The sequence below is a fragment of the Sturnira hondurensis genome, unplaced genomic scaffold (genome assembly GCF_014824575.4).
Source record: "Sturnira hondurensis isolate 20B ecotype Veracruz unplaced genomic scaffold, ASM1482457v3 Scaffold0018728, whole genome shotgun sequence".
In the NCBI taxonomy this organism is placed as follows: domain Eukaryota; kingdom Metazoa; phylum Chordata; class Mammalia; order Chiroptera; family Phyllostomidae; genus Sturnira; species Sturnira hondurensis.
This window is the reverse complement of record NW_028091359.1, coordinates 17107111-17119362: the sequence shown is the minus strand read 5'-3', so window position 1 is coordinate 17119362 and position 12252 is coordinate 17107111. Positions and strand designations below refer to the sequence as shown.

At 50.2% G+C, this 12252-nt stretch overlaps 1 protein-coding gene across 15 annotated transcripts in view; it reads left to right on the top strand.

Moving 5' to 3' along the window:
* Window positions 1-12252, top strand: part of MYO18A (myosin XVIIIA) — a 94666-nt gene that overhangs the window by 6355 nt on the left and 76059 nt on the right. For 14 of the 15 annotated variants that reach the window (XM_037070137.1, XM_037070136.1, XM_037070135.1 and 11 more), the window contains exon 2: window positions 4886-5971. In XM_037070137.1, coding sequence (XP_036926032.1) covers window positions 4973-5971 — 999 coding nt within the window. In that variant the 5' untranslated portion in view covers window positions 4886-4972. The remainder of the gene's footprint in view (window positions 1-4885; window positions 5972-12252) is intronic. The other variant, XM_037070120.1, reaches the window with a different exon arrangement.

The following is a 12252-nucleotide window of genomic DNA, read 5'->3' as shown; positions in this document are numbered from 1 at the left end:
TATTTATCCCTTGATCCATTCATGGCTTATCTTACATTTTTGATGCATCTCAAAGTAATTTGTAGGCATCAGTATACTCTTCCCCAAATACTTAAGCATACATTTTATCTGGAGTTCAATATTTATTTACAATTTTTTTCTTTTGAGTGAATATTTCACACAATGGAATGCACAGACCCATGTGCACTATTTGATGACTGCTGACGAATACGTACACCTGTCAATCCCAACTCCTATCAAGATACGGAGCATGTGCCCTGGCTGGTGTAGCTCAGTGGATTGAGCACGGGCCTGTGAGCCACACGATCGCAGTTCGGTTCCCAGTCAGGGCACATGCCTGGGTTGCAGGCCAGTTCCCAGCAGGGGACTCACGAGAGGCAACCATACATTGATATTTCTCTCCTTCCTGTCCCCTCTAAAGATAAATAAGCAAATAAATAAAAGATACGTAGCATGAGTGTCACCCCGACAAGTTTCCTCATGCCCTTTCTTGGCCAACCCCTACTCCCACTTCCCAGAGGTAACCACTGTTTTGATTTTTTCCACCTTAGGTTAGTTTTGCCTATACTAGAATTTCATATAAATAATATCATACCAGTATGTACTCTTGGCAAAGGCTTCTTTTACTGTCACTTGACAATGTTTTTGCGATTCACTTCTCTTACGTGTATTAGTATTTGCTCCCTTTTTATTGTTGAGTAGTATTCCGTTATATGAATATGCAAATTGTTTCTCCTGTTGGTGAACTGATAGATGCATATTGGAGTTGAATGATTCTTGCCCTCAAAATGCTTTCTGTCTTAAAGTAACAAAGCAGTTGAATTGACTGAGTCGATTGTACTTGGCTTTGATTGTGAAGATAGAGGTCAAAATGATTTAGGTACATACCCTACTTTACATATATACCCTAACTTACATGCATACTGTCTCTTCACTTGAAATTGGAAAGGCCTGCCCTGGCTGGTGTGGCTCAGTGTATTGAACGTGGGCCTGAGGGTCGCTGACTCAATTCCCAGTCCAGGCACATGCCTGGGTTGCAGGCCGGTTCCCTGCAGGCCAAATCCCAAATCCCAGCAAGGGATGCACAAAAGGCAACCATACATTGATGTTTCTCTCCCTCTCCCCTTCCCCTCTAAAGGTAAATAAATAAATAAAATCTTTAAAAAAATTAAATTAAATTAAATTTTAAAAAAAAGAAAAGAAAAATACTTCTTTAAAAAAAAATTAGGAAGGCCTTCTGGAGTAGAGTGGAGGGAGAAAGGTAGAAGAGAAGGTCAGACAAACTATAAGGTTTCCTTCACTGAACAGAATAAGAGACGAAGGGGAGGCAGGTAGAAATTTCAGTCTGGAAGGGAGAGCGGGAAGGTGGCAATGTCATTGCTGCTGGAGACTTTGGACAGGAGGACGGGAGATGCTGGAAAGTCTGGGCTCTACAAAAAGGTGACAGAGCCCAGATCTCTAGCAGATCAGGTGCTGAGGAGCACAGGAGCAGCCGTTTAACTGTAGCTGCATTGCAGCTCCGACTCTGAAGCAGGAGGTCGCAGGTAGGTCCAGACGTGGGGCACAGGAGAGAACCCGGCCACAGCCAGGCCTGGCAATTGTAGGAATGGCAGTGGGGAAGGGGTGCCTTGTGAGCTGTGCAGACAACAGTGGCACCGGGAGTGATGAGAGAAGGGCGGCAATGGACTCAGACTCTGAAGGCCTCGGGGCTGGGATAGAGGGGTGACTTTGGCAGAAAGTTAATAACTAACCTGTGTCCACAAGAGACTTAGATATTTGGAATTTTAGAGCTAGAAGAGACCTAGATCATCTAGTCCAACCTTGAGCAAAGTGACAGGCTCAAGGTCCCCTGCCAATTTGTCGGCAGATCCAGGCCTAGATACCAGCTCTCATAGCATTTCGGGCTAGCACTGTGCCCTGCGCTGCTGCTGCTCTGACTGTCGTTCCTGCCTGTCACATGACAGTGGGAGCAAGCTTTGGCCAAGACAGGGATTTATATGAAATTACTTTCCATGGACCTCTTCAGCCCAAAGATTCTAGAATTCTGGGCCTCTTTTCTGTTGATAACTGCTCAAATATCTAGGCCCCAGCAAAGAGCCAGAATTGGGAAGGGGTTGCTGAGTGAGAACTGGAGACAGAAAGATGCCTTGGTGCAGCCGCACTGAAGGCATTTGGACTCTCTGGGGTTGCGCTGAGGCCAAGAGACTTGTTTGTTTCCTGCAAGTCCCTGAGGTGGGTTTCTTTCTTTATTTCCCCACAGTACTCCCTGGGGCCATCTTCCAAACCAGCCCTTTAAGACAATACAAGTAGCCCAGGCTGGTGTGGCTTAGTTGATTGGAGTGTCATCCTGGACGTGAAAAGGCTGGGGGCTCGATGCCTGGTCCCAGCACTTACGGAAGACAATCAGTTGATGTTTCTCTCTCACATTGATATTTTTCTCTCTTTCTCCTTTTTCCTCTCTCTAAAATCAATAAACGTATCAAAAAACATTTTTTAAGACAGTGTTGAATAGTGGTGGGTGAGGGGTAGTGGGCAGTAATCAACTGAAGATCTTGTGTCCTGGGATGTGTAGGCTTGTGCCACACCCCCCGTCAATGGTTCAGAATGAGAGGCAGATGCCCTATGCCAAAGCAGAGCCCTAAAGAGAAGACACCTAGCCTGGCTGGTGTAGTTCAGTGGATTGAGTGCGGGCCTGCAAACCAGGGGATTGCGGTTTGGTTCCTGGTCGGGGCACATGCCCGGGTTTCGGGTCAGTTCCCGGTGGGGGACACACAAGCGGCAAACATACACTGATGTTTCTCTCCCTCTCTCCTTCCCTTCCCCTCTAAAGATAAATTTTTTAAAAAAATTTTTTAAAAAGAGGAGACACCTGGTGTCAGGTGCTCCCCACCCCAAATTAGTCCAGACTCAGCTGGCCAAGGTTGCCCCTGGCTTTCTTCCTCTTGAGCTCTGCATTTCTCGTCTTCCTACTCCCAGTTACTGGGCATGGAGCATTTAGAACCAAAAAGTTCAGAGGGAACTTGGTTTTACTAGGTAGAGACTGAAATGAGAGGAGGAAAGGGGTACCTGCCAGGCCCACAGGGAGCTGGGGACTAGACCGGATTTCCCACCCCTTTGGATGTGCCCCACAACTAAAGATTTCGGGAGAATTGTACTGCCCAGTCCTACAGCAACAAGCCACATGGGGCTACTGGGTACCTCAGCGGTTAGTCTGAGCTGAGATGTGCTCTAAGTGTAAAATATGTGCTGGATTTCCAAGACTTCGTATGGAAAAGAGAATATAAGATACCTCAGTATTTTTATATAGATCACATATCAAGATGTCAATATTTTGGATACATTTACATTAAATAAATGATGTCATTGGAGTTAATTCCACCTGTTGGTTTTTTTTTTTACCTTTTTAAATGTGGCTGCTAAAAAGCTTAAAATTAATATATGACTTGAATTATATTTCTTTTGGGTAGCGCTGCTCTATAAAGGGTACATTTATCTCTTGGGAACCACTTGGGTGAGGGTGCTGGGCAAGGGGGGAATAATTAACCAGTGCACTGGGGCCCTTGGGAATTGCTGGCCTTGATGCTTTCCTAGGCATTGTACCTGGGTTGAGGGTCTCTCTCAAGTAGAAAGGGGAGCCTGGGGGCCCCACTTGGCTGAGGGGGTGGGGTACACAGAAGAAAGGCCTCTCCAAGACCTCGCAACATGGAAGGAGTAAGCCTGTAGTTCCTGTGTGTGGAATTCAGGGGGAAGGCCTTTGTGGACAGAGAAAAAAATTACATTTAATTTCTAATTAGCGGGTATGGCCTACTTCTGTTTCTTTTTCCCTGCTGGTTAGAACAAGAAAGGCTCTCTCAACCCCACCCCCATCAGGCTTTTCTCAGGCCTGTCCCCAGGCAGGTGTGCATCACGGTGGGAAGAGGTTGGCGCCACAGGCACACGTGCCGGGGCGCTGAGGCCTTCTCTCACGCTGCCACAACTTTCTTCCTGAAGCTATATTTAGGTGTTGGTCTGGGGAAAAGGATGTGAGTTTTTCAGGATCCTGTTTATCCAGCAGATCCCGCCTCTGCCCCCACCGCACAGCTGTCTGCCCTCTGTTGAGTCTGGAACTTCCCCTCTGCTTCCCTCCCTGCCTCAATTTGGGCGCCCAGGGCCTCAAAAGAAAAACAATATTTGCCATTGTTTTCTGATATGGCCACTTATTCGCTATATGACAACTAACTTATACTTAATTTTCTCATTTGTAGAGATAATGATACCTACCTTGCAGGGAGGGATGCTGTGAAGTTCAAATGAGGTAGTGTGTGGAGAGAGCCTGGCATTATGCCTAAGTGGTACTCATTAAATAAGTGTTGGTTCTTCGAGGTCCTCGGTCAGGCAGTGGCTAAGGCTGCTGTGCTAGGGATAACAGGCTTAGGAAAGAGCTCAATAGCACGTGATTCGGTTGCCTTAAGGGACATCGTCTGTGGGGAGATGATGATGCCCCGAGTCCCTTTTTCTCCTCCCTTGTGTTTGAAGTCAGGTCCCAAGTTGGCTTGATGGCATCCTCTTGCCAGAAAGTAAGATCTCCTGGATGCCCCCTCCAGGCACACACCTAAGCCTAGGTCTATCAGGGATCACAGGAAATGAGAGACGTTGGAGTTTGGGCTTTTCCGACCTTATCTAAACCTCAAGTTTCCTTATTTGTGAGATGGGCGTAATAATAGACCTTCCCATAGCAGCGAAATGAGGCTTAACTGGGACAGTTTTGTATAGAGCAGAGAACTGGTGCATAGCTAGCACTCTGTGAGGGGTAGCCATGCTCAGCAGCTGGCTGTGGCTGGTCTGGAGATATGGGAAGAGCCTCTGCTCCAATAACCGTTCTCTTTCTCTCTGTTTCTGTCTGCAGCAGCAAGGTGGAAGTGGAACACAGAGGCCCTGTGCTACGCGCCCATAATCCTGTGGGGGTACCACCCCTTAAAACAGCACCCCCACCATGTTTAACCTAATGAAGAAAGACAAGGACAAAGATGGCGGGCGGAAGGAGAAGAAGGAGAAAAAGGAAAAGAAGGAGCGGATGTCAGCAGCAGAGCTCAGGAGCCTGGAGGAGATGAGCCTGAGACGTGGCTTTTTCAACCTGAACCGCTCCTCCAAGCGTGAATCTAAGATGCGCCTGGAAATCTCCAACCCCATCCCCATCAAGGTGGCCAGCGGCTCCGACCTGCACCTGACTGACATCGACTCTGACAGCAACAGGGGCAGCGTCATCCTGGACTCGGGCCACCTCAGCACAGCTAGCTCCAGTGATGACCTTAAAGGTGAGGAAGGTAGCTTCCGTGGCTCTGTGCTGCAGCGGGCGGCCAAGTTCGGCTCCCTGGCCAAGCAGAACTCACAGATGATTGTCAAGCGCTTCTCCTTCTCCCAGAGGAGCCGGGATGAGAGTGCCTCTGAGACCTCCACCCCCTCAGAGCACTCTGCTGCCCCATCCCCACAGGTGGAGGTGAGGACTCTAGAAGGACAGCTGGTGCAGCATCCTGGCCCAGGCCTCCCTCGCCTGGGGCCCCGGTCCCGAGTGCCTGAACTGGTGACTAAAAGGTTTCCAGCTGACCTGCGCTTGCCCCCTGTGGTGCCCCCACCACCCCCTGCCCTCCGGGAGCTGGAGCTGCAGCGACGGCCCACCGGAGACTTTGGCTTCTCCCTGCGGCGCACAACTGTGCTAGATCGGGGCCCCGAGGGCCAGGTCTGTCGGAGGGTTGTTCACTTTGCTGAGCCTGGTGCAGGCACCAAGGACCTGGCCCTGGGGCTGGTGCCAGGTGATCGTCTGGTGGAGATTAATGGGCACAACGTGGAGAGCAAGTCCAGGGACGAGATTGTGGAGATGATCCGGCAGTCCGGGGACAGCGTGCGGCTCAAGGTGCAACCCATCCCAGAGCTCAGTGAGCTCAGCCGGAGCTGGCTGCGGAGCGGCGAGGGACCCCGCAGGGAGCCAGCCGATGTGAGTGTTTCCCTGGGGATGAGCAGGGACCGGGATTGCTGGTGTCTCCTGTGATTGTACTTAGATGGGGGATTGGGGCGCCCAAGAGCTGGAGCCAGAGCCTAGCGAGTGTGTGAGTGGTGAAGCTGGGCCAGTCCTTGACCTTCAGGGACCACCTACCTGGCTTGTGAGGAGAAAGGCGGACCTCAGGTGGGGCCCGCCCTTCTCCCCACAAGCATATCAGGTATCTGGACTGATATGTAGGATCTATGTTATAATATCTATGTTATTTAGATACTAGAAATGAAAAAAAGATAAATTACTTCAAATCAGGGCTATCATGGAATATCTGGATGTGCAGCTACTATAGTAGCTCCTGGGAAGATGACCTCAGGCCTCCTCTTGCCCCTTAGTGAGTGAGGACTTGGTGAGGTGGCAGAGATAAGCAGGGGCCGAATTGTGAAAACCTTGTAAATCATGGTAGGAGTTTAGATCTTACCCCAGTGAAATGGGACTATTGTAGGGTTTGAAGCAGGGGAGTGACTGGGCCTGACTTATAAAGATCTCTTGTACTCCAAGAGTTTTACTATCTTTCCTGGAAGAAGAAGATGCATGGCCCTGGAAACGTCACACGCATGAAGCCTACAGAGACAGTATGACTTGACTATCCTTAAGACCCGGACTGTAATCCTGTTACACAAAACAGCAGTAGAAGTGGTGACATAGGCCCAGGAGAGATTTAGGTTAACTGTGTCCATCAGATTTAGCAGATACCTGTTTATTTACCCAGGACCAACCCAGTTTAACTCCTGAAAAGATGGTCTCTAATAGGATGAAGATCTCTAACCCAGGGGGGCCTTTAATAGGGTAGCTACATAGCAGTTTGGAAAGTTCTGCCTGGAGACAACACATGAAGGATAAGTTGGCCTGTGGTCATTCCCCTCTCCCAGCTGTGGCTTTTAGGACTGACAAGATCCCTAAAGCCTTACCAGTGCACAGCCTGGCCAGGACCTTTCAGCACTAAGTGACCAACCAGATGTGTCCAAGTCTGAAACAGGAGGAAATGCTAAGGAAACAGGCAGAGTCCCGGTCCTAGCTTTCTCCCTGGGACAGGAAGTAGTTGCTCAGATGGCGGCTCAGCCTAGCAGCATATCGGGCCTGGGAGCAGCAGGGTGAGACGCTGGCAGGAAGCACGGGCACTAGGTTCCAGACCTGGCTTTATCCTGGAGCTGGTGGGGTCAGGCAGCTTTGCTAATCAGGAAGGGGTAGTGAGTGGGAGAGAGCCTGTTGTAGAATCCAGGGAAAGACCCAGACATATTTATTCCAGAAACGCATTGAGCACCTACTCTGTGTCAGCCACCAGGCTAGGCTGAACTTGGGGAAACACAGCTTAGAGGGAGTGGTCTTATCTCAGAACCAAAGACCATACCATGTTGCCATGTCTATCTACTTTCTCTCAAGCTAACATTGCCTTCAGTAGGTGGAATTTTCTTCTTAAAGAATGAGTCCCCCAGGGGATTATTGCCAGCTCCTTGCAGAACCACAGCACAGGCCTCTGTGGGGCTCAGGGCCTGGCATCACAGATGCTGGTTAGTTTTGTTCTCTGTAGACCAGGCATCTCGTATCTCCCTGTCTCTCTCCTCCCCACCTATCTGCTATGCCATCCCTGGGGAAGTGGATGGATTAGCTCAGGAAGCCCAGGTGGATCCCTTACAGCTGGTATCACAGAATTACCAGCTTGCTGTAGCCTGTGGGGCAAGCCATTTGGTGCCCAGAGGACTTCGTCCCCCACCTGGGGGATCTGGCAGGGGACACAGTAGAAAGCCCCATTCTAGAACTATCTGATGAGACAACCAGAATCACAGGGTTGAAGGAAGCTGCACCTGGGTAGGTGGTGGGGATCCCTGCCACACAGAGGGAGCAGAGGGAGTCCAGCGCTCTGACTCCTGAGATAGCCCCTGGGGCTGGTGTGGGAGACCTGCAGCCGAGGCTGCAGCTCTCAGCCTCTATCTCCTCTCTCCCACTCCTACTCCTGCTCCTTTTTTTGGCAGCAGTTTCTAATCCCAGTCCCATGCCAAGAAAAGAGTCTTCCTACCTCCTCCGTACGCCTGGGCGGGCGGGGTACCCTGACAACTCTAGCCCCACAGGGACAGCTCTGGCGGCCACCCTGCCTGCCGGGCCATCCATCAACTGTGTCCACACGTTGCCTGTCCCCAGGGAGCTCTAAGGGAGCTGGCTGGCCATCTGTTTTCTTTCTGCACACAGATGGGGGCCAAGCCCCATGGCTCCTGTCCATGGTTCAGAAGGCCCCAGGGAGAGGGAGCCCCCTGGGTTTCCTTCTCACATGGTGTGGGTCCAGAATGCTTGGCTCACACCTTGTTCATATGTCTCCGTAGCTGCTAGACAAGGCCCTACTGGGAGTAGGAGGAGCCATGGTAGTAGGCGAGACTGGGGACCTGCTAGAAATCACTCAGCAGGCCTGAGAGAAGCAGCCCTTCTTCTACCATCTGTTCTGCCACTCACCTGTCTACTAAACCAGTGACTTCAACTGGTGTGGTACCTGACTGGTTTAGTCAAGGGCACTGACCTCTTTTTTCCCTTAGATTGTCAAATAAGAAACATGACAACAGCCAGCACAACAACAGCCACCTGGTGTGAATGAATCAAATTATACCTGTGTTTTTTGTCAGATCAGCAAAAAACATAATATGTTTTTTCGTGTAGCACAGAATTTTAGGAATTAGTCTGTGTGTGCCCTGAGATGAAAGAGGTTAAAAAATCGCTGCACTAAACAAACATTTGTTGAGCGCTTACTGTGTGTCCTGGGACCCAGCCCCAAGGAACGCCTAATCTATCAGGAGAGATGATCAAGTAGCAGACAGTGACATTGCCGTTTGAGAAGCTCAGTGATGGGCCAGTACAGGCTACTAGGGAGCACAGAAGAGGGACTTTAAGCGTAGTCTTTGGGATGAGTCAGAGAAAGCTGACAGGGGAGGCAGGAGGGAGGAAGAGGCTGTCTTAGACACAAGTCAAGGCCTAGAGATTGGAGAGAGAATGACACATTTGGAGAATAAGGCTGGGGACAGTGTATGGGGGCAGTATTGAGAGAAGCAGCAAAAGGAGTAAGCAGGGGCCGGGTCACAAAGGCCCTTGTGAGCCATGCCAGACAATATAAAATTTAACCCGAGGGCAACGTAGCAGTTTAATCAGGAAGTTTAAAAAAGGGACAGAGTTTAGAAAATCTCTCTGGCTGTTTATGGAGACCTTCTGGTGTAGCAAGGGTCACCACGGTGGGGAATAGTGAGGACGCCATTCTAGTGATCCAAGTAGAACGATTGGAGGCCTCAACTGGGGTAGAGGCGGTGCAAGTGGAGAGCGGAATCGGATGTAAGCAACTAAGGTAGATTCTGGGCCTTGGTGACTGACTGATGTGAGGGAAGGAGGAGAGGAGGGGTCAAGTGTGACTGCCAGGTTTGGGGAAGGATGCTAAGTTCTTTCCATGGTTCCTCAGGGAAAGTGTTTCGGGGAGGCATCTGTTTTTAGATTAGATATTCTTAAATCTTCTAAAGGCAAAGCATTCCCTGAGTCTGGTGAGATAAAGGGAGGTGTTGGTAAAGATGGGGATCTTAGAACCCCAGTTGGATCAAAATTCCTCTCTCCAGTTCCATGAGTCTGGGGGGGGAAGTCTAAGCCCATTGAGAATAGGTAGGGGAGGGTAGGTAGGGTCTGGAAGACTGGTCCCTTCTGTTTGTATCCTCAGCAGGCCAGCATGGGGGCCAAGTGGATTATCTGCATATGTTGGATGATTCTGCTGAGAGCTCAGAAAAGTCCGCCTCGCTAAACCCTGGCCAGTGTAGTTGCCCTCCTGCTGCTAAGAGCCAGAGGAGCTGGCCTACGTGGGAGCCCTACCCAGAAAGCCCTGCTTCCTGAGCTTCTGAGGTGGTGGTAGGAGGAGAGAGGAGGGGGTAAAGGAAGGCAGGCTACCCCCTCCCAGTCAAGTCTAGTTTCCTGAGCCCTGTGGAGCTGTCAGGCGTTTGCTGGAGAGCTGTGGTAGAGTTTCTTCTCTGGTTGGACCTTGGAGTTTGCCCACAATTGCTATAGCGTTGTGAGGTTCCTCAAGAGGTCCTCGTGGCCGTCTACAACACCTCCACACTCAGGAGAACCTAGGAGAGCGCATGTCACAGTGGAAAGAACGTGGGCTTTGGAATCAGTTTGAGTTACACTAAAGTGACCAAACTTTCCTGAACTTCAGTTTAGTCATTCCCTTGAACAATTTTTAAAAGCTTAAAAATATGTTTATTGATATTAGAAAGGAAGAGGGGCAGGTAGAGAGAGAGAAACATCGATTGGTTGCCTCCCATATGTGCCCTGACCGGGGATCAAACCTGAAGGCATGTGATTAGGTGTGATCAAACCACGTAGGCGTGTGCCCTGACCAGGAATGGAACCCCCTTTTGGTTTGGAGGTTCCTCAGGCCGATGCTCCAACCGCGTGAGCCATACTGGCCAGGGCTCCCTTGAACATTTAATGAAGGCTGTTTAAGGACCAGGCACTGTACTGGGCACTGGAGGGTTAAGCAAATAAAATAGAATCTTTCCTTGAGAAAGCCTAGACATAAGAAAGGCAACCAAGCAACCATAACTGCTCTCATAGAACTCTTGTACAGGCAAACAGGAGGGCGGGAAGGAGGAAGTGGGCAGTTCTACCTGGGGAGAAGGGCTGCTAATCAGGAGGGGCCCCTTAGAGGATGTGACCCTTGATCTCCATAAATGGGCCTTATTCTGTCCTCCCAGAATTGGAGACGATGAAGTCAAAGAAGGATGCATGCCCAGCTAACTCACTCCAGTTTTCTCTGGGATGGAGAAGAAAGAGAGACTTATTTTTTATTCTGCATATTATACTTGATGGGTCTTTATTTAAGATAGACGTGTTTAAAAAAATAAATAAATAAGATAGACGTGTTTATGTGTTAGGTGAGATCACTTAGGCAGACTTTGGCAAGCAGTAAATGCTTAGGAAGATTAGTATCTTTCCCTCTGCCCAGTCTCTGAAGACATCCGGGAAAGGTAATTTTGCATCCTCCTTAATTAACCCATCCTCGTGTTCTCCCATCATTGCTCCTGGTAAGGTTTTCTTTCCAAGCAGGACTCCTGATGCTTTTGTCCAAACTCTCTCACTGTGGCTCTGAAAAAATGGCCAGCCAAAGGGACAGATGGGCACTGGATGCTCCTAGCTTTTCCTGGCTTCTTAGCTCCCAGCTTCTCAGACCTGCAGACATGGACATCAGAGGCCCCGCAGGAGACTGGCCAGTCAGGGTTGCCTGTGTGTAGGAGAAGGGCGGGGGTCCCTTTGTCGTAGTAGAAGCCCTAGACCCCTGGGCGGGAACTGTATGAGCCTCAGCATCCTCATCCACAGAAGCCCTGCAGTGGGAACCGTAGATTCCAAGGAGAGACTCGAAACTACTGCTTGCAGGTCTGCCGGGCCAGCTGCTGAGCAGTGGGCCTTCCCCGGGGCTTCTGGTGGTAGTGGAGCAGCTGCGTGCTGCCTGGGCTCGGTGTTCAAGGATGCTTCTGTTCCTGATGCCACTCTAAATGATCCTTGGAGGGGTTTTGGTCTTTTAAACAGATAATTTTCACTTCATTTTGTGCCAAAGCTACAGGCACTTCTGGCATCAGAATCTCTCCCTATGAGATCCCTGGCTTGGGAGCTCAAAGTAGACCCAAAAGGAGTTCTTTTAGAAATGAGGGGCCAGTGGGCAGGTTCAAGGGCACGAGAACTGACGGGTGAAAAGCATTAAGGAGCATTTCATTTGGGGGGTGTCTACCTTGGATTCATTTGTAGGCTGCTTGGGACCGGCAGGATAGAATGGTACACCAGGTCATTTCTGCCATGCTAGGTCTCCCTTCTCTGTGCTCAAAGGCACCACTCTGCCTTCTCCCCTACCAGATGCTAGACAGACTGCAGCCCTTAAGTGCCCTGACCACCCAGCCCGTGGGTGGTGGACACAGTGCCCAGGCCCCATTGAACTGGTTGTGGGTACATGTCATGGTCATTGGTTGCCTTTGCAGGCACAACTTGGACCCCTGGTATGGAGGCAGGGCCTTGACTGAGGTAGCCTGCCCTGGCCCCTCCCAGCCCTGGCCAGAACCCCTCTGGCCCACCCCGGTACCCTTGGCCACCCTGCCCTCTGCTCCCTTCTAATCTCTCTCTCTCTCTCTTATTTACATTGAAATAGCTCTGGAAAATACCAGATATGCAAACACCCAGACTGGGGTGGGCGAGGAGTAGGGTGAAGGGGGGGT